The sequence below is a fragment of the Lytechinus variegatus genome, chromosome 2, assembly GCF_018143015.1.
Source record: "Lytechinus variegatus isolate NC3 chromosome 2, Lvar_3.0, whole genome shotgun sequence".
NCBI lineage: Eukaryota > Metazoa > Echinodermata > Echinoidea > Temnopleuroida > Toxopneustidae > Lytechinus > Lytechinus variegatus.
In genome coordinates this window covers 25563072-25583485 of record NC_054741.1, presented here as the reverse complement: position 1 = coordinate 25583485, position 20414 = coordinate 25563072, and the positions used below count along the sequence as shown (strand labels likewise).

General features: G+C 34.5%; 2 protein-coding genes across 2 annotated transcripts; both read left to right on the top strand.

Moving 5' to 3' along the window:
• Positions 1-4284: 4284 nt before the first annotated feature.
• Positions 4285-12296, top strand: LOC121409707 (cysteine-rich secretory protein 2-like). Its single transcript, XM_041601616.1, has 7 exons — positions 4285-4806; positions 8269-8505; positions 8943-9058; positions 9935-10026; positions 10554-10583; positions 11290-11379; positions 12079-12296. Exons 1-7 carry the CDS (start codon positions 4426-4428, stop codon positions 12294-12296), a joined length of 1164 nt encoding a protein of 387 aa, XP_041457550.1. The 5' UTR covers positions 4285-4425.
• A 1409-nt stretch (positions 12297-13705) lies between these two features.
• On the top strand, positions 13706-20150 carry LOC121409706 (cell wall protein RBR3-like). Its single transcript, XM_041601615.1, has 6 exons — positions 13706-14183; positions 14636-14797; positions 15851-15909; positions 17539-17645; positions 18699-18922; positions 19930-20150. The coding sequence occupies exons 1-6, from the start codon at positions 13706-13708 to the stop codon at positions 20148-20150; spliced, it is 1251 nt and encodes a 416-aa protein (XP_041457549.1).
• Positions 20151-20414: the final 264 nt, after the last annotated feature.

Below are 20414 nucleotides of genomic sequence, written 5' to 3'. Positions count from 1 at the left end.
CGCGAAGGGCGAGCTAAAATTCTTTGATATTTTATGTCCTTAGAACTGAAGATTCTGAGCAGTTTTTATAATCATGAACAAAGATAAGTATCCAACTAAACAATGCGAGCGCGAAGCGCGAGCCGAAATTTTATTATAGTACCGTGAAAAGGGACTCAATTAGGACTTTTTCAAGTTGTGATTAATGAAGAGGATACAAGTATCACCAATTAAATAATGATAGTGCGAAGCGCGAGCTCAAAATTTTTGATATTCCGACCTGAAAACTGGACAGTCTAAGCGCGTTTTTATTTAAATAAACAACAAGCTGTGTGTCTCAAACAATTAAATGCGAGCGCGAAGCACGAGCTTAATTTTTTTTTATACTGACATAATAAAGAAGCATTTTGACAAATTTTGGCAAGAATTTCCAAACAGGATAGGTATCTCACAAATCAAACAATGCGAGCGCGCAGCGCGAGCTGAAAATTTTGATATAACAATTTGTGTAAATCAAACAAAATAATGAAAGCTTGATGTGCGAGCTAAAATATTGTGTGTAAATTAATTTCAGAACTGGATATATGAAGTGTCATTTAATCCTCTTAAATGGAATTCATTACACAGGCAATGCGAGCGCGAAGCACGAGCGAAAATTTTTATATAAAGTCTATTTTTCAATTCTTTCCCTCATCTTTTTCTTGTTTCCTTTCGGGGTCGGGCCGGCCGTTAACGAGGCTGTAAATTGCACATCATGGGTATAATACCTCTTTCTTACTTTTCTTTTTGTTTTTCTTAGTTACTATTAAGATAAAGAGTACACTTTTTTCTGCAGGTTGTCAAAAAATAGGGGGCGGGGCCGGCTCGGCCCCCTCCTGGATCCGCGGCTGATTATTACATTACATCATAACTACTGAAATCAAAATATTGTATACCTTTTTTATATTCAGATTTCCTGGAACTATCTTGAATTTTTGATTTCCAGAAATTCCCCCGGAAAGGTAGGTCTCCCGGATAATAATTATGGATAAAAAAAAGCCAAAATTTGGAAACATTGTTGTAAGTTGCACTAAATCCAAACATCACAGCGTTGAATCTATAGCATGTTGAAAAAAATCTAACATTTCAAATATATATGTTCACTACTTGGTCATTTAAAAAAAAAAAATCAGGAGTACAATTACTTTTATGACTGTATAGATTTATTCTCTTCTTTCATCTCATCACATTTCACTCATGAAATCATAAAATCACGTTTCCATGAATGTCAGGTTATGCCCTCATATTTGACACCTAATAAGATAAATTATTTCTATAATTTTACCAAATATATAATGGTTGCCTATCGTAGCATTAACATAAACTACATAAAGCTTATTTTTGAAAAAAAAAGCTATTAAACAATTAGCATGACAAGGTCTTTGTTCAGCGGCGTACCGTGGGTAACGGCCTTGGGGGAGGGGGCACCAGCAAAATTTTTGAGTCACTTAGTGAGTGCGCGAAGCGCGCTAAGTTGCCAGGTATACTGACCAAATAAGAGGCATTTTAAAGACAGTGCCATTTAACGGATATGTATTTTACTGGTAACATAATGAGAGCGCCAAGCGCGAGCTGAAAGTTATTGATATTCAGACCTAAAAAGGGACATTACAAGCAAATTTTTATAATCATGGTATGTACCTGTCTCGCTACACAAACAATGCGAGCGCGAAGCACAAGTTTAAATATTTTTAAGGACTACATTTTAGGAATTCATTAAGAGTAGACATATCTCACCATAGTCATCTAATACTTATTATTTTACTTGAAGTCATTCATGATTAACATACGCAGAATAGTTTTTGCTTTGTTTTTTTTTAAACCAAGGTTCTTTTTTTATTTATAAAGATTGTGTTAGATGATCATTTATCTTTTTATGTAGTTAAGATACCAAAGAACTTATATTTATATTCAATCACAAAATGTATTTCATACTAGATGTAGAATAGTTTATTCATTAGATTAAGTATGTATTCAACATTTATTCATATTTATTCATTATATTGTATTATCATTAGTTTCGTAAAACTCTCCATATCTCAAAAGTTAGTGAAATTATTTTGAACTTTTAACCAAGGTTCTTGCCTTTTTTGTAAACATTATGTTTGATAATGATTCATTTTATTTAGTTATGATACCAAAGCTTTGCATTTAATCACAGAATATAATTCTCCGCAAGATGTAGGCGCATACATTCGTAATTCCGAAGGTTTGTATTTCCGAAGGTTCGTAATTCCAAAGGTTCGTTAGTCCAAAAACGAAATGATTAACGAACCTTATTTCGTTTTCGGATTAACGAACCTTCGGAACATAGAACCTTATTTAGTTTTCGGATTATCAAACCTTCGGAATAACAAACCTTCGGAATAACGCCACAAATGTTCGGATTAACGAACCCTTTTACGTTTTTGGATCAACGAACATCGAGGTATACTATAGGCAATTTACGTGTTTCGGAATTACGGACATTCGGAATAAAGAACCTTCGGAATTACGAAGTGTAACCGATGTAGGATAGTTAGTAGCTTGAGTATGTATTTAACATTTATTCATATGTATATCATACTGTATTCTCATTGTTGTGCTACTTATATGTGTTAATGGTACCAGACACAAATAGCATTTCTGGTCCCATTTATCCATTTAATACCTTTGTAAAACTTTCAGTTTCGCAATGTTTTGTTACTTATACTTTTTTTTAATAATAAAACATCAAACTCAAACTCAACTCAATACCAGTGCCAAGTGCTTGCTGATTTTGTTTAATAGAATTATATAAATCTACACACATGAAGCACTTGTAGTCATTGTTATCATGATTAACATATGCATCTCACTAATCAAATATTACGAGCGCAAAGCGCGAGCAGAAAATTTTGGAAATTCCGACCTGAAGAGGGACATTTTTAGGCTTGTTTGTATAGGAATTCACGAAGACCATAGGTATTTCACTAACTAAATTATGCAAATATTTTAAGGACTATTATTTTTTTTAGAAATCCATTAAGGGTACACATATCTCACCATAGTCATCTAATGCGAGTGCCAAGCGCATGCTGATTTTGTAAGAATTACATCTAGACACATGAAGCACTTTTTGTAGTAAATGTAATCATGATTATCATACGCATCTCACTAATCAAATATTGCGAGCGCGAGCTGAAAAGTTAAGAATTTCAGACCTGAAGAGGGGCATTCTAAGGCTCAAAATGATGTCAGCGCGAAGCGCACAATGAAATGTTTTATATTCAGATCAGAAAAAGGGACATTTTAAGGACTTATTTTAGGAATTCATGAAGAGCAGACATATCTCACCAATCCACTACTGCGAACGTAAGCGCGGACAGGAAATGTTTTATACTAAGACCTTAAAATGTGGCAATCACTTTAAGTAGTCATGAAAAAAAGAAGCATATGTCACTACATAAAACAATAATAGGTCGAAATGCGAGGAAATATGTTTGATGTAGTATTGACTTGAAAACGGGAGGTTTTACTACAACAGGATTATATATCTCGTTGAACAGACAATGCAAGCACCAGGAACAATGTAGACATAGGCCCTGAGCAAATTATGTTTCATAAAGTTATTAAATTGTTTTTTTTATGTAATGTAACATTACATAATCAAAATATAATCTAACATTATAATGAACAATAATTTCTTCTTTTCCACTACGTTTCTTTCCCTTTCTCCCTCTTTTTCTCCTTTTCCCCGTTTTTTTTGGGGGGGCCAGCCAATTTTTTTTTTTTGGGGGGGGGGGGGCACGTGCCCCCATACCAACCCCCGTATTTTTACGCCACTGTCTTTGTTCATAATGAAGTTTGTTATCAAGTCTTTCTCTGATCGAAGTAGCTGATATTAGCAAATAGGGAACTTTCGAAGAATGTGATTTTCCTTATACCGTCTGCCTAATCATGGTACTCTTTCTTCAAATTGTTTATAAGCCTTTGTAGATCTTAGATCTTGTCCGGGATCTTGTAGGACTTAGATGAAGGCGGGGCAAAGACATACTTTTGGCTGCATCACCACTGCCATCAGTGCAAGGCACATACGGTAGGAGCGCCATCTACGCATGAGGTAATCTGTATATTCTGCCGGCAGCAGTGCATGCATGTTTCACCAAAATATCCGTTGGTCTTGGTAACAAGTGTCAAGATAAAGTTTCGAGGACTATTGTGGACAAACTCCCGTTGGTTCCTTCAAACAATTAGATTACTTATTTACACTTACATATGTGTTTGGGGCTCTCATGCCAAATTCGAATCAATCGGAGAAACCCGAATGAACACGGGTTGATCACTGTTTAATCAAAAAGGATTTTGCAGGAGTCTTCTTTTAAATGCCCATTATTGGAAATCCAAGATGAGATATATAAACGATGGAATAGCAGGCTTCGATGACAGATGAGGGAGAAAAAAATGGAAAGGATGGAAAATATGTCAATATACAACCTCGTCTTCTTGGTTGGTATGATTATGAGCGTGTTGTTGACGAGATGCAAAGGATTCGAATCAAATGAAAGTTTCATCCTTGGACCACCCTTACATCGAACTCGAGATGACCCTCCTGTCTTCGGGATAAGAGCCCATAAAACAGGCATCGATGACTTCGATAATACACTCCCAGGTAACGTCAATGATGATGGAATAGCATCTGAAGTCCAGAGTCAACGTCGGTATCGTAGATCTACGGATTTCTCGTCGGAAGAGAGCGCGTCACTCGTCGATAAGCATAATGAATTAAGAGGACAGGTATCCCCAGAAGCTTCCAATATGGAGTTCATGGTGAGAAAATGATAACAGTAACATATAGACTTGACTGCTTGAATATAATGGATATTGGTTACTGCTTCCAGAAACGTCCACAGCAAAAACTGTGGTGTTAATCGGTGTACATAGAGGAACACACCAGTTATTTTACACCGGTGTTAAATTGCTGGTGTTATAGGTGTTATTACACCACCTATGGTTGTTACATTTACACTCTTTGGTGTTATGTTCAATCTCTAGGGTGTTATTTTAACACCTCAGGGTGTGGTCCTCTATTAACACAAATTGGTGTGAGTTTTAACACCACAGTTTTTACAGTGTATGCACCAAGTTGTTAACATGTCATAAACAAGGAAACAATTTATTTTCAATATAATTGAATGCTAAATGAGTTTCGAAATAAAATGGAATCTAGAATAGTAAAAACTAAATACAAGACTGAAATGTCCTCAATAATGAGGGTATCTGACATAATAACAAAATAATATACGTAATCTGTCAATAAGAAAATACAGACTTAATCGGAAAACGGGAAAACAAGAAAAAGGTGATTTAAAATACAGTTCACTTCTCCTAGAAGAAGAGTATTTTGTTGGCGTTAGTAATTTTCATCAACTGATCACCTCCTTTTAAAGTGCATTATTCCAGCTCAACTGGCATATAAATGGGGAGGGGGGTGGCTTCAGGGCATGACCCCAAGGTTTCACTACCAAGGGCAAAAAATGAGACGTGGACAAAAAGGACAGTGCCTCATTAAGCTTCTGAACAAATATTTATTCGGTGTTTTGTCAAATACGATTCAAATTTATTACTGTTTGTATAAATGAGAAAATAAAACAAAAGATTTAAAAATCGATGTTCATTATTTTTCAAATCTAAAAGTCTACTGTACATAAATATCTCTAAACATTCGTTGGAAATACTGTATTTAGCCAAACGAAAAGCCAAGTGTGAAAATGTTATGTTTTATAACATTTCATTTTATTTTGGTAATATACCTGTAATAAAAGCCGGACGGTGAAAATATATTGCACCTACCTTGGCGTATATATAAGCTAAAGATAATCACTGGGTATTTTTATTGTCGATGATATTCATTCACACAGTCTAAAATCCAATAATTTAAAATAGATTCAGATCGGCTGTCAATAGTGACCAACCAAATACTGTTACAGTTAGATTTAAACTTTGTGGATTTAGATATAAAGCTAAAAGATTAGACCTTATATCTTTTCATTTAAAAGTTGATTCTTAAGATTAAATACAAATCCACCATTCACAGTCGATCTTGATGTATTACAATCCTTTAGGTGCAGTTATAAGCTTTTAACTGTTACAAACCAGTTCCTCAGGTCAAGCAATTTATTTTATGTCTACGCCCACATTCTTTGTATAAATTATAAAGTTGTTATGAATATTCCTTTTTTTCATTGTAATCATATACGATGTTGAGTAAAGGAAAATAAATTTTCATTCGAACTTGCCCTTCAACATTCTTGATATAAATTAGGCAAAGGCAAAGATTTGACTTAATCTGATATTGAGTTTTTCCACCATCATTGAAATTAAGATATATTTTAAAAGACAAATAGAGTGATATATGATAAATAACGAAATATATAGAGTATAAACCATATAAGATAAGAAAGAGATAGAACAAATAACAGTATATGATATAAAAATCAAGAACTATAATGTTTAGATAAACAGAAACATTAATAAAATAATACAAAAGGATAAGAAGGACGATGGATGATGAGAAGAAAAGGAAGAAGAAGAAGAAGGAGGAGGAGGGAAACAAGAAGAAGAAGAAGGAGGAGGAGAAGAAGAAGAAGAAGGAGAAGAAAAGGGGAAAGAAGAAGGAGAAGAAGAAAAGAGAAGAGAAGAAGAAGAAGAAGAAGAAGAAGAAGAAAGAAGAAGAAGAGGAGGAGGAGGAAGAAGAAGAAGAAAAAGAAGAAGATAAAGAGGGAGTTAGATAGATAGATAGATAGATAGATATGACTGATATCGATTTATTTATTAATTTTCAATCGATCGTTAGTCGTCATTGAATAAATACTAGAAAAGAGCTCCATGACAATTTTTTGTTAAACGTTACTATGGCCATGCATGATGGCATCGTAATTAAGTGGGATTCTGTATTAGATACTCTAATAAAAAAGTTTAACATGAAAAGCGTTCCTCTATGTGAACCCAAGGTCTGTCTTCTTTTATATTACGTAACAGTATGTATCCATTTGTTTCATTTGGCTTTTTACCTTAGAACATCTTTAGGTGTCTATAAGAGGAGTCCTTGGGCTGAAAACTGTCTCCCGACGATCAGAATAAATGAAATTCAATTAAGTAGGTGTAAATTTAGCTCAAGTGTCTGTTTGCCTACCTATCAAACACAGTATCTGACTGGTAGTTGAAAGCACATTGTCTCAGTCACAATAAATGGTGTAGTAAGAGTAAATACAAATACAGACCAGCCCCAAACAATTGATGTTTTTCGCACCAATTCGTTAACATCAACGGACGAGATTTAGGACAAGATTTATAAGTCTCTATTTATTGGCAGGTTTTGGGAAAATAAATCTGTGATGGAAAATGGTTTTAGATATTTATTGCAGCTTTCAAATTAAGATGAACCACTTACATGAAACACCACAGCCACTTCCACTTCTACTACCATCTCCAACACCGGCACCACCACCACCATCATCATCGTCATCATCATCACCATCATCATCATCATAATCACCATCACCATCTTCATCATCGGTACCATCATCATCATCATTGTCGTCGTCGTCGTCGTCATCATCAGTTATATTTTAAAATGTAAAAAATATAAAGAATATTTTGTAAACAAAAATCGTTCCTAAATACTGAAAGACTTATTCGTGTAGTTCCCGACATATTATAAGTATGTCTGTAAGATACCAAGTTATCTTCATAAATTACAGGCAAATACAATACAGTAAGTAATCTAGCAGGATAATTATTATAGGGCCAAGACACTGGCGTACAGATGGGGCGCTTTGGGAAGACCATGACCACGCCCCCCCAAAAAAAAAATCACGACAAAGGAAAAAAGGAGAAAAGGCCAATGAAAGGGCGAGGGAAATATATAACACAATTAAATTTTTTTGTATCAAAGAGGTAAGAAAATAATGCATATTTTTTCCCACTACGCTGTGTCTGGCCCCTCAAAATCTTTGGCTCATTACGCCATTTAGGCAAGGGCTTGAGCCCTAAAGCATTTGATAGAAAATGACATAGTTTGGGTTATGGGACATGTTTTTTAACATTGTAACTGCAGCGAGTATGTCTTTAACCCCCCTTCTCCTTTTTTTTTTAAATGTTTTATTGCTATTTGTTTGCAAAGCGCCTCCACCAAAACACTTCTTAGTCTCCCCCCAAAAAATATATATATATTATCCTAAACATCAATAAACTAGGATTTACACTTATTCGTAATTTTTTTTTCTGTAGATCTGGGATGACGACCTGGCTATCATGGCTCAAGAGTGGTCAGATACCTGCTACTTCGCCCACGGTCAACCCGATAACATCTCACCATTCAGCACATTGGGGCAGAACCTATGGTTGGGGTCGGCGGGGAAGAACGCCCCCGACGGGACGGGGGCGGTCCAGGCCTGGTACAATGAAGTTCAATACTACGATTACAGCACAACGGAATGCAGCTATGTTTGTGGTCATTATACCCAGGTAAAAGCTGGATATGATCAGATAATTATTAACTTCATCAAACCTTTTGGTACCAATTTGATATTTAATCTTAAATAATGTATCATATAAACTGTGGATAATCGAAATTGGGTATCAAAGCATGCGTTTTGCATGATTTTTTTTAAATAGATAAAAGAAAACAAGCTATATATATCGCTTGCTTTGTTTTAGTCGTTGGCTTTTGTTATTCTATAAAATAATAATATAAAATAACGATTTTAGTCATTAAAAATGTCTTTATTCTTACGTATTTTTGTTTAGAATTTTCATTGAATGTAAAACCATTTTGTTGGAAGTGCATACATAATAATAAAATCAGAATAATTGAAAGTGATTCAATACTCACTGTTCGCTGCTCATAAGAAATATAATTGAATGCTAATTTAGGGGTTGGTGTTTTCCATTTGAATATGCAGGTAGTATGGGCTTCCTCCTATGCAGTTGGGTGCGGAAGGTCACTCTGTGAGTTTGCTACATCAGAAAGCTCCAACTATACAAATGTCTACATTATCACATGTAACTACGGACCTGCGTAAGTAAATGAAATTTAAAAAAATTGTTAGTAACGATCTTTCACTGTAATACGCTGTTCCAAATTTTAAGCACGATTTTAAGTCCGTCACTCTAAAATTATTGTTTATACTTTTTAAACATTTGTTTACACTTTTTAAACAAGTTGTTGAAGGGTTTTTAAAAATTAGAAAGAAGTTTTAACAACTTGTTTTTAGAGTGACAAGCTTGAACAAAATGCTATATTTTTTTTACCGTGTTTTTCCTTTTTTAGGGTTGGGTCTACACTCTTAATTGCAGGGATCTAAACTGATTTAAAATAAATCTAGGTGGACTGTAGTTAGGAACCAGTCAAATTTGAGATTTAGTTTCAAATATTCATTTCCAAATCTGAAAGGATTCAAATTTAAATCCCTTGATATTTCAAAATTCGATTGATCCAGTCCACCTGGACCTAATTAAAATCCTTACATTTCAGAGTGTAAAATAGTTTGTATAATATGACCCACAAAACGAAGTATTTTTTCTCATCCAATCGAAATACAGGCATTATAGATAAAATACATGTTTGATTTGTTGACAAACAAAACAACATATTGGACATTGGCAGAATCTATTTTTTTTTAAAGAATCAATAGTATTTCACTGATATGTGGATACACGTATCCTGTATGTCACACCATAATGACAAAGGCGGATTATTTTTCATACTATTTCAGATTCAGACAAGAGGCTTCCCCCAAAAGATATAATTCATTAATTGCTGATGATATTGGGAAAAATGTTCTTGAACTATAAACTGATAAAAAAAATAAAATAAAACGAGGGATGAATAGTGAAACATAAAACATGTAAAAACGATTTTTTTTATCCCTTTTTCCTTCTTTTTATTTATCAGAGGTAACTACGTTGGATCACAGCCTTATGATGATGGTCCAAGCTGTACTCAATGCGATTCAGGAGTAGCACTCTGTTACAACAATCTTTGCAGTATGTTTCGAACCAAAATAATCTTGCCTCCAAAGACATACATGATAACTTAATGGATTTTAAAGTTACAACTTAAATATCTTTGGCATTAGTTTCATTCATTTAAGAGATTTATTGGGACTGCTTATTGTTAATAGTATACTTTCCAATACATAGTCATGTCAATTATTTATTCCATCATTTTAATGGATATCAATAACTATGTAAATCAATATATAGTAATCATTTTATGCAATTATATTAAACTTTTCTCTGTGGGGGACGGGGGGGGGGGCGGGGGTGGTAATGCGTAAAAAACATCTAAAAAACATCATTTTCATAGAAAATTTCTTGGATATAATCGCTAAAAATAAATAAACAACTTGGCGTAGAATGGGAATGAGGTCTGAAGAACTGAAGAAGAATACAGTAAGATATTAGGAAAATGTTTCGAGGGGGGGGCTAGTAATACACTAATCGAATTGATAGTTTTTAAAGATCTTTCTCCAAGATTGTAAATATTGTTCGCCTTTTTTTCTCTCTCACAGATGAATGTTCTCTGGAAGAGCAAGGATGTGGTAAGATCAACCTCAATTTATCTTAATCTTGATTAGACAGACGTAATGTTGGCTTTAATTTGTACTATTAAGTAAAGTCTAAATCTATTTCGAAGAATACTTCGAAATTTTATTGTAAATGGGAGCAGTGAAATGTTGTCTTGAGATCTCTTTAATACTTTCTGGGCATACATCGATACAAACCGAAAATAAAAACTTTCAATGGTTATCAATAAATGTATGAATATGAAGTACAAAATTTTTATTTGTTAACTTTGTGTTCTTTTGAAGATCAATAAAATTATTTTTAGATTTCATTATAGGTTTTGATTAGAGTAAGGTGTGACGAGAATTTGACTTGATTCAAATCAAGGTTTCGTTTCCATTTATTTTTTTTTCAGTAGTATGATCCAAATGAAACGCATTTGTTCCAAGCAAAATAAAAAGTATATGTAATCATATTCATGTTTACAACTTACAAGTCGCTTTTTGTATAACATCAATTTCATACAAAGCAAGTTTGATATCAATATATCAATATCATCAACACCAATATGTTCAATGATGAACTATAAAATCATTATATGTCCTCAAAAATTATAAATTCACAAGGGGAGATAAATACTGCCATTTGTGTGAATTAACATACTAGAAATCGATAGTATATCTTTTATCAAAAGTTTTATAGTTTTGAACTTGTTTTTAATGTGTGTCTTTTTTACTTCAGAGTGTCGAGTCTCTTGTGAGAACTGCGCCACAATATCAGATAACTGTACATGTGAATGCCGAGATGGGTGGTACGGCACTGATTGCTCGAGTAAATAAAATTGATTGACTTTATATTTAATCGATTAACATATCATTTATTAATATTTAATTTATTATATTTAACTTATTAATATTTAATCTATTAACATATTAACCTATAGTCTTCTAAAGCCAATGATTCAGTATTTTCAACTGATTAACTTAAGCGCGTAATAGCCAAATTTGTAAACATACACGATTGTTGTTTTAATATATCACTCGGATAAATCTTTTCAATTAATCTGATATTAATTCGATATCCAGGTAGGCCCTACGTAATGATTGCCTGAAAGTCAAACCACGGCAATCAACAACTTATCTTTTATACTAATTCAAATTTTCTTAACCATATAGAGTGTTTGGTATATATTTCATGCCATCGTCATCCATTCAGCTTCATCAGATTTTCTGTGTTATTCGTATTCTCATCAAGCTCAATATTCTATCAATATTCGCAATATCTTTCCCCTTTTATTCCACATTCAATGATACCATTTAAATTCATTCAAATCTCCACATTAATAGAAATTTAATTGATCATCAAGCTAAAAAAGGAAGAAACTCACTTATCGGAAAAACAATATAAACCTTCTATACCACACGCGTTTATGTCTCCTTATTCAAGGGGGGGGGGGCGGCGGTATTAATACTATTCTTTATTTAGTGCCACTTTCTTTAGTAGTTCATTTTCTAATTTTACAATTTCCAGCTGAATGTGCTGACACCCACCAGTACTGCTGGAATAGCCCAGGCTGGCCAGGACCAGAATACTGTGGCGTGCACAACGCAGTGCCCAAAAGATGCCCATACATGTGTGGTCTATGCAGTAAGTTCATCTCGATGATTATATCTGAGTTCGTTGGTGTGTTAAATTTCAGTTTTGCAATGAATACTAATGGAATTGAATACTGTGAATTATTTATTTGATATATATATATATATATATATATTTCTACATGTCATACTTTATCAATCATTTTCTGTCCAAGAGGTGAATTTCAATACTCTGAGAATATTTAGCAATCTCGCTCGAAAAAAAATCAGTTTTTAAAGCTAACATAAATTAAGTGATTATTTTTCTTATTTCTGCTCTTCATTGGTTTTCTTTTTATAGACCTTGCAGACCAAGACTTCGTTTGCGGTAAGTGAGTGGTCCCCTTCTAGTAAATTGTCAATTTGCCCTCATTGCCAGGTTTTGGCAACATAAGGACAGGAGGGTGACGATGAGAGTATAATGGCAAACCCTTCAGTTCTCATTTCCAGATAAATATGTCTCGAATATACGTTAATCATATATGCTAAATGTAAGAATGACAAAAGTAATAAAACAAATCGTCGCAAACTATAATATGGTGACAGCATGACAAATGAAAACCTCCATTCAATATGATTGATTGATGGAACCTTATTTAAACACTATTAAAAGCAATTGGGGCAGTACTTTGTGAAACAAATAAAACAGCAAATATTAAAAGGTAAGATAAATCTGAACATGAACGAAAAATAAAGAATAGAAACGGATCGTAATAGTATATGCAAATCACAAAACATATAATTCTTTTTAATAACTAAATAAGTTGGAATATTAGAATGGTTGTTTAGAAATGCTAGGACAAAATAAGCGTGAATTATCAATCACATCTAAATCGAATAAGGGACTTTAGTTGTTTATGAGTCAAATCGAATTTCAAGTACAACCCTAAACTAAAGGTGTGGAAGAGCCGTGGTGTAGTGGTTTTGACTCTCGCGTTGTAAACAGAGGGTCGTGTTTTCGAATCCCACCGCGGTCTAGCGTCCTTATGCAAGGCGTTAATCCACACTTTGCCACTCTCGACCCAGGTGCTAAATGGGTACCCGGTAGGATGCGAAAGATATTGTATGTTTGATTTTGCCAGCGCCATAATGTGGCTGCGACGAATGCAAGGAATGCTCCCCAGGGAGTGGAAATTGTGCACTTTTCGTGCTTGATTGAAATGAATCCAATGACAGGGGTAATAATATGCTGTAACGCGCTTTGGGCCATTCTGGGAAAAGAGCTTCATAAACATTGGCTATTATTATTATTATTATTATTATGCCTACCAGGTTCTTCTACAACACAAGTATCCACTAATTCGACTCTTACGACGATGACCACAAGCAGTCCTAATCAAGGGGACAGCTCGACTTCTGTTCCGCCCACGACGTCGACAGCGACAATGACGACTAGCAGTCCTGATCAAGAGGAAAGCTCGACTTCTGTTCCGTCCATGACGTCGACAGCGACAATGACGACCAGCAGTCCTAATCAAGAGGAGAGCTCGACTTCTGTTCCGCTCACGACGTCCACAGCGACAATGACGACTAGCAGTCCTGATCAAGAGGACGGCTCGACTTCTGTTCCGTCCATGACGTCGACAGCGACAATGACGACCAGCAGTCCTAATCAAGAGGACGGCTCGACTTCTGTTCCGCCCACGACGTCGACAGCGACAATGACGACTAGCAGTCCTGATCAACAGGACGGCTCGACTTCTGTTCCGTCCATGACGTCGACAGCGACAATGACGACCAGCAGTCCTTATCAACAGGACGGCTCGACTTCTGTTCCGTCCACGACGTCGACAGCGACAATGACGACTAGCAGTCCTGATCAACAGGACGGCTCGACTTCTGTTCCGTCCTTGACGTCGACAGAGACAATGAGCGCAGTTGAAACACAACCCTTGAGCACAACGTCTCATTTGATGACGACTTCAGCTTTAATGGGTGACGAAACAACGTTTGCTAGTGAGACGACACCGCCACCGTTGACATTTTCCTCCACCACTGAAGGTGATCTTTCGATTTAGAATGTTAAGCACCATCGTTGATTTATCTTTTATACGATCTGGTAAATGTGATTCAAGCAGATGACTGAAACTCCAATCAACATAGATCTTAATCAACAATTTAGAACGTATTGACGAAAAAAGGCAGGGATCCTCATTTTACAAGATACATAGCTTTCACTTGTCTGAAAAATGCTTGGAATGCTTTCAGCAAAAATGTCATAATACAATTTAGAGAGATATATAATGTTAATCCTTATTATTCATTCATATAAAATTCAGGGACCTCCTTATATTCACGTTCCCAATACAACCTTACCCCAAGCATTACTCATCACGACAACCATCCCCAAAATGTTAAACTATTATTTACTTTATTAAATATGTTCAGTAACCTTACTGTTTCAAAAGATTTTTTTTTATTCTTCAATTTGTCAATGAACCAACCAATGACAGTATCGATTTCTTCTACCGGTCAAAATAACGGTGAAAGTACCACAGTCTCTGCTGATACCAATGCTGGATGTGATGACATCATCTGCCAAAATGGCGGAACGTTTGAAGAAGTTTCCTGTACTTGTCGATGCACCAATGGATATCAGGGAGACGCGTGTCAAAGTAAGTTTTCTGGATTAATTTTAATTTGGTCATGTCATCAGGTCTTCTTATTAACGATCCTTTTTAGTCGAGATAGCAAATAAAATTTGCAGTGAAACTGTTACTCTCGTATAATTATAAATCAAGTCTTTTGATATTGTAGAATTTTTCAATCTAATATTTTTTTTGTGGAAATAAACTTTACCTACTTCTTGAATTCATAATCTACATCTTGATATGTATGTAGCCATTCTATTTGAGCTGAAAAGGTTGAATGAAATAAATCAAACACGATTATAGACTATTTTCAATCTAATATTAATTTTTGTGGAAATAACTTTACCTACTTCTTGAATTTATAACATACATCTGGATATGTATGTAGTCATTCTATCTGAGCTGAAAAGGTTGAATGAAATAAATCAAACACGATTATACACTATATTCAATCTAATATTATTTTTTTTTGTGGAAATACAGTTTTCATCGGTGATTATACTCAGAAAGGCATCAAACACTCCCATCTCTTAAGTAGTTTGTGATTATAGTTTTGAAATTACATAATACCACACAATTAAATTTGATATAAACATCAATGATCTAATAAAAAAAGCGCAATATAATTATAAGGCTGATTGCGTCCTAGTGTCTGCGGATGGAGTTACCAGGTTACTGAGAGCCAATAAACCTGATAATTGTCTATGTTCTTGGAGCTTTGATTAATTAAGACATGCTGCAATTGCATGAGAATGTTGTATCTAATAACCTTTCTAAATTCTTAATTCCACCAGCTATCACCGATAAAGGGAGAAGGGAGAGGGATGACAACATCAGAAATCAAATACTCTCTTGTCCAATTAGCTCATTAAAATAACATAAAATCATATAACGACGATCAGAGATATGAGTTTTGAAGGATTAATAAAGTAGTCTGAGCATTCTTGACGCGCTAACCCTTTGTCATCTGTATTCTAGAATGACGACACAAAAGCCTTTGAAAATTGTGTGAAGTTTATTCAATTATTGCACATGCAACTGTATTATCTTTAAGTTTTATATTTCATTTTCATACAGATTTAGAGTCGGAAGCCCAATATGGTGTTGAAATTACACTTCAAGCATCTATCGACATGGTAAATAAATCGAACTGATCGTTATCATTTTTCAGTGATGAAACATGTATCAGTTAAGAGAAAATTATAGATTTGTTAGATTCGATATTTATCCATAAGATTGAAATTGAGAAGAAAATTAATACATAAATCTCTTGAGTTATATTTTCAATCATAATTATTTTCGATTTCTTCATAATCGAAAACAATTTAGAGAGTACGCGATTCTCTAACATCTCGTGTGTATTAAATTACATCTGGCAATTACACGAAAAGTGGTGTCGAATGCGATACATACTGAGACATTTTGTAATAACACAATTTATATTCATAACTATTCGGCTATTAGGAACAACAAAATACAAGTAAGATAATAATTATCATGCAAGTAGCAATAACGAATATCGTAACTCCTAGATAGATTCGGTCCGATAACCATGTGTGTTTAGTATATGTCATAATGAGTCAACAAGAACCAAAAAATAAAAAAAAGGAGCAGAATAGGTCGTACAGGAGAAAAAAAATGTCTAAATAAGCTGATCAGGGGTCCGTAACACAAAAGTTAGTGATTAACTGTACACTTGATTCTTATGATTGATTTTACATTGTAGCCAATGTAATCAATCGTAGAGAAATTGCTTGGCTTTGTGTTACGGACCTCACGTGTGATCATCTTGAAACGTTTCCATTCTCAGAACTATGTTTTTTTCGTTATTTTGACCTTCAATTTGAATCAATTCTGACCATTTTATTCATGGAATGCATATTTAGGGTTATTTTGACTTATCCATTTTAAGATTCGAAACATAACATTTGAAACATAATTATATTCCATACACTTTATACTTACGCATGGATCAAGTTTGTATAAATAATGTATAATCAAATAAGAGTTCCAATCGGCTATCAAGTAACAAATTACTTCTTTGTTTAAATTCTGAATGCGAATTATTCTGAACATCATTTTACTTTGAGAGGTTCCTTCAAATGCATGGCTAATTTAAAGGACAAGTCCACCCCAACAAAAACTTGATTTGAATAAAAAGAAAAACATTCAACAAGCTTAACACTGAAAATTTCATCAAAATCGGATGTAAAATAAGAAAGTTATGGCATTTTAAAGTTTCGCTTATTTTCAACAAAATAGTTATATGAACGAGCCAGTTACATCCAAATGAGAGAGTTGATGACATCACTCACTATTTCTTTTGTATTTTATTATATGAAATATGAAATATTGTTATTTTCTCGTCATTGTCATGTGAAATGAAGTTTCATTCCTCCCTGAACACGTGGAATTCCATTATTTTAACATTTTGTGCTTCAGGCAAGGAGGTCCTAATTGTCAAATTCGTAAAAATTGAAATATTGTATAATTCAAACAATAAAAAACAAAAGAAATAGTGAGTGAGTGACATCATCGAATCTCTCATTTGGATGTAACTGGCTCGTTCATATAACTATTTTGTTGAAAATAAGCGAAACTTGGAAATGTCATAACTTTCTTATTTTACATCCGATTTTGATGAAATTTTCAGCATTGTGCTTGTCTGATTTTTCCCTATTGATTCGAATCAACATTTTTCTGAGGTGGACTTGACCTTTAAATAACACGAACTTGCATCTGTTTGAATACCTGGTTATTACCAGTGGCAGTCAATAAGAGGTCTGCTTCTTCGGGTGGTTGCTGAGATTGTTACAGACTGGTGTAACATCAACTTCTCAGTCTGCTGTCCAAACCAGGGAGAAAAGAACAGGTAATCACTTATTTCAAACTGCCTCTAATATGAAATGATACGGGGCCTTTAAAGTGCCATCGACTTGATGACATGGCGAGATACTTTATCTTGCCATGTCGACATAATATCCCTATTATGTCGACATGGCGAGATACGTTATCTCGCCAAGTCGACTTTGAAAAAGTTATATGTCAACATGGCGAGATATTCTATCTTGCCAAGTCGACTTATAAAAAGTTATATGTCAACTTGGTGAGATATTTGGACTCTCGCCGGGCCTTGGACATTTCATATCATGTCGACAAATAATGTTTTTTAAGTCGACTTGGCAAGATGAAATATCTCGCTATGCTGACATATAACGTTTTATAATTCAACCGTATCTCGCCATGTCGACATAATATGGTTATTATGTCGACATGTCTGTATCTGTGTATGTAGGCAATTCTACAATAATTTTTAGAGGGGTCCACACATTGCAAGCATTTGCTATTTAGTGGATCCCTCCGTTTTCTCAGATCTTTATAATGTGAATGATAATTTGCTTTCGTATAATAGTTTGTTTTACGTATATGAAAAACTATCATACATCGCACCTACCTCAATTTATATTGTTTGTATAAGTTTCATTTGCAAATGTCATTGTAAATATTTACGACCATTTTATTTAGCTCTGTTGAAAATGAAATAAACAAATTTGAACAAAAATGAATAGGATTAGTATGTTGATGTGTTTTCTCTTCGTTTGCCCTTCGCCATCATACGGTCAGACACCGGAACATTTAATACACTAAGAGATTATGGGTATATTTTTCAATGGTTTCAGTTATTTTAGTGCAAGCTTTATTCCCCCTATAAGTATATAGAAATAATGTGGAACTGTGTGAATTGGACTGATTAAAATAGGGGTAAACTTTAATTCTTGTTAAATCAATGCAGTTGAGTGGCTCAGGGACGTTTTGTAAAATTGGTGATAGGGTTATAAAAAAGTTGAAATTCTTATTGACCTTTTATTTCTATCTTTCGCTCCTGTATAATATCCCTTTCTTTCGATTCCATTCATAAAATCAGTGAAGAAATCCTCGATTACGTGAATGAGACCGACATCGCCATCGCAGTCGGCTATCCCGAAGAAACCACGGCCTCTGGGTCGAGCGACCAATCGTTCTCCGTTATGCTTCTGGTCACGCCCCCTCTATCGACGGAGCTGTGTAATTCGGGATCACTCAGCAGACGTCGACGGAGCGTAAGGTTGACTTTGTCAAATATTCAAAAGAGATCAAGTGAAACTGAAGGTATTCAAAACTAATTAAAATCAGTTGGTTGGTAGCTAATATATAAAAGGAGAAAACAATGAGTTTGAATACATGTTGACTATTTCATCCTACACAGTAAACCCATGCGTCTGAAATTTTTATTGTTTACATTTTCATCAATCATGTTAACTGGTTAAAGTTAAAATGCGATATTACAAGAAATACTTTAAACATGTAGAAAGCAATTAAAGGTTTTTCTTGAACATGAAACCAAAATTTTGCAATATATTCTATAAGTCATGTTTATGTAAACAAGTCTGTTTATTGATGACTCGTATGTATTTTTTTCTTTTATTTGTCTAATGTGCATAATTATTTCCCTTTTTGAAGCATTATCTTCCGGCTCTCTTGAAAATGCAAATTGATTTCATTTCGTTATTTCTATTCCAACATTTACAATATGTTTTGTTCCATACATCTTGAAATACATTTTAGCAATAAGAAAGAAAATTTCTACGTACATTATAATCGAAATAATCGTAAAAGCAGGTTGGGAATGGAGGAGGCTTCTAAAAAGCGGAGTTTGTAGAGAGCAACCTCCTATTATAGTGTTCATACAAATAGTGTAAACCAAATAAAATATCTTTCAGAACCCTAAAAATTGCTCTTGTTCTATAAGTTTTTTCTACCAGTGGCGTACAGATGGTCTTGGGCGCTTACCCCCAAGGTTTTTCACGACCAACAAAAAGAGAGAGAGAGAGAGAAAGGGAAAGAAAATGAAAGAGAAAGAAGGGTGAAATGTGATATTTTTGACTGAATTATTATGACAAAGTCCATCGCGAATTTGATTTTTTTTAAAATAAAAATGTCGAAAATTTTACTTGCTTCCTTCGCTTCCTCGCAACTTCAAAAAAAAAATTTGCTCGATACGCCATATCTGGCCCCTCAACATTTTTGGCTCATTACGCCACTGGATGTTACCTCTCTTAAAGCTCTGAATATTTAACACAGACGAATTATTATTATTTTTACTATTTTGTTTTCAGTCTCCTATCTTGATCAGGAAGCCCTGTATTCCGCAGTCACAGAAAATCTCGACACCATTGAACTCGAACTCAATATGACCATCGAGGAAATCGTTATGGGAGAGGTCGTGAGTGCTCCGTCCGAATTGTCAGCCGCGGTCATCGTCGGGATCGTCGTGTCTTCCGTCGTCGTTTGCATTACCATTATCATTGGTGTGTTCATTTTCATACAGAAAAGGTAAACCTTTATTAAATTAGTTGATTACCATGACAATGTTTGTTCTTCTTGTTCTGGTTGAGGTTGAGTTATATTTATATAGGTAACTGGCCCCGAAAGTTAAGTAAAAGTTTCCATGGCTGTGCCAAAGGTGAATAGAGAGAAGAAGATAAAAACACAATTATTTCGTAAAGGAAGGGGGGGGGTTGACTGAATAAATCCCCAGAATCTTCAACTTTTCAACATTTATGATAAATAAGTTTCATCAGTACACATACCCCTTGACCAA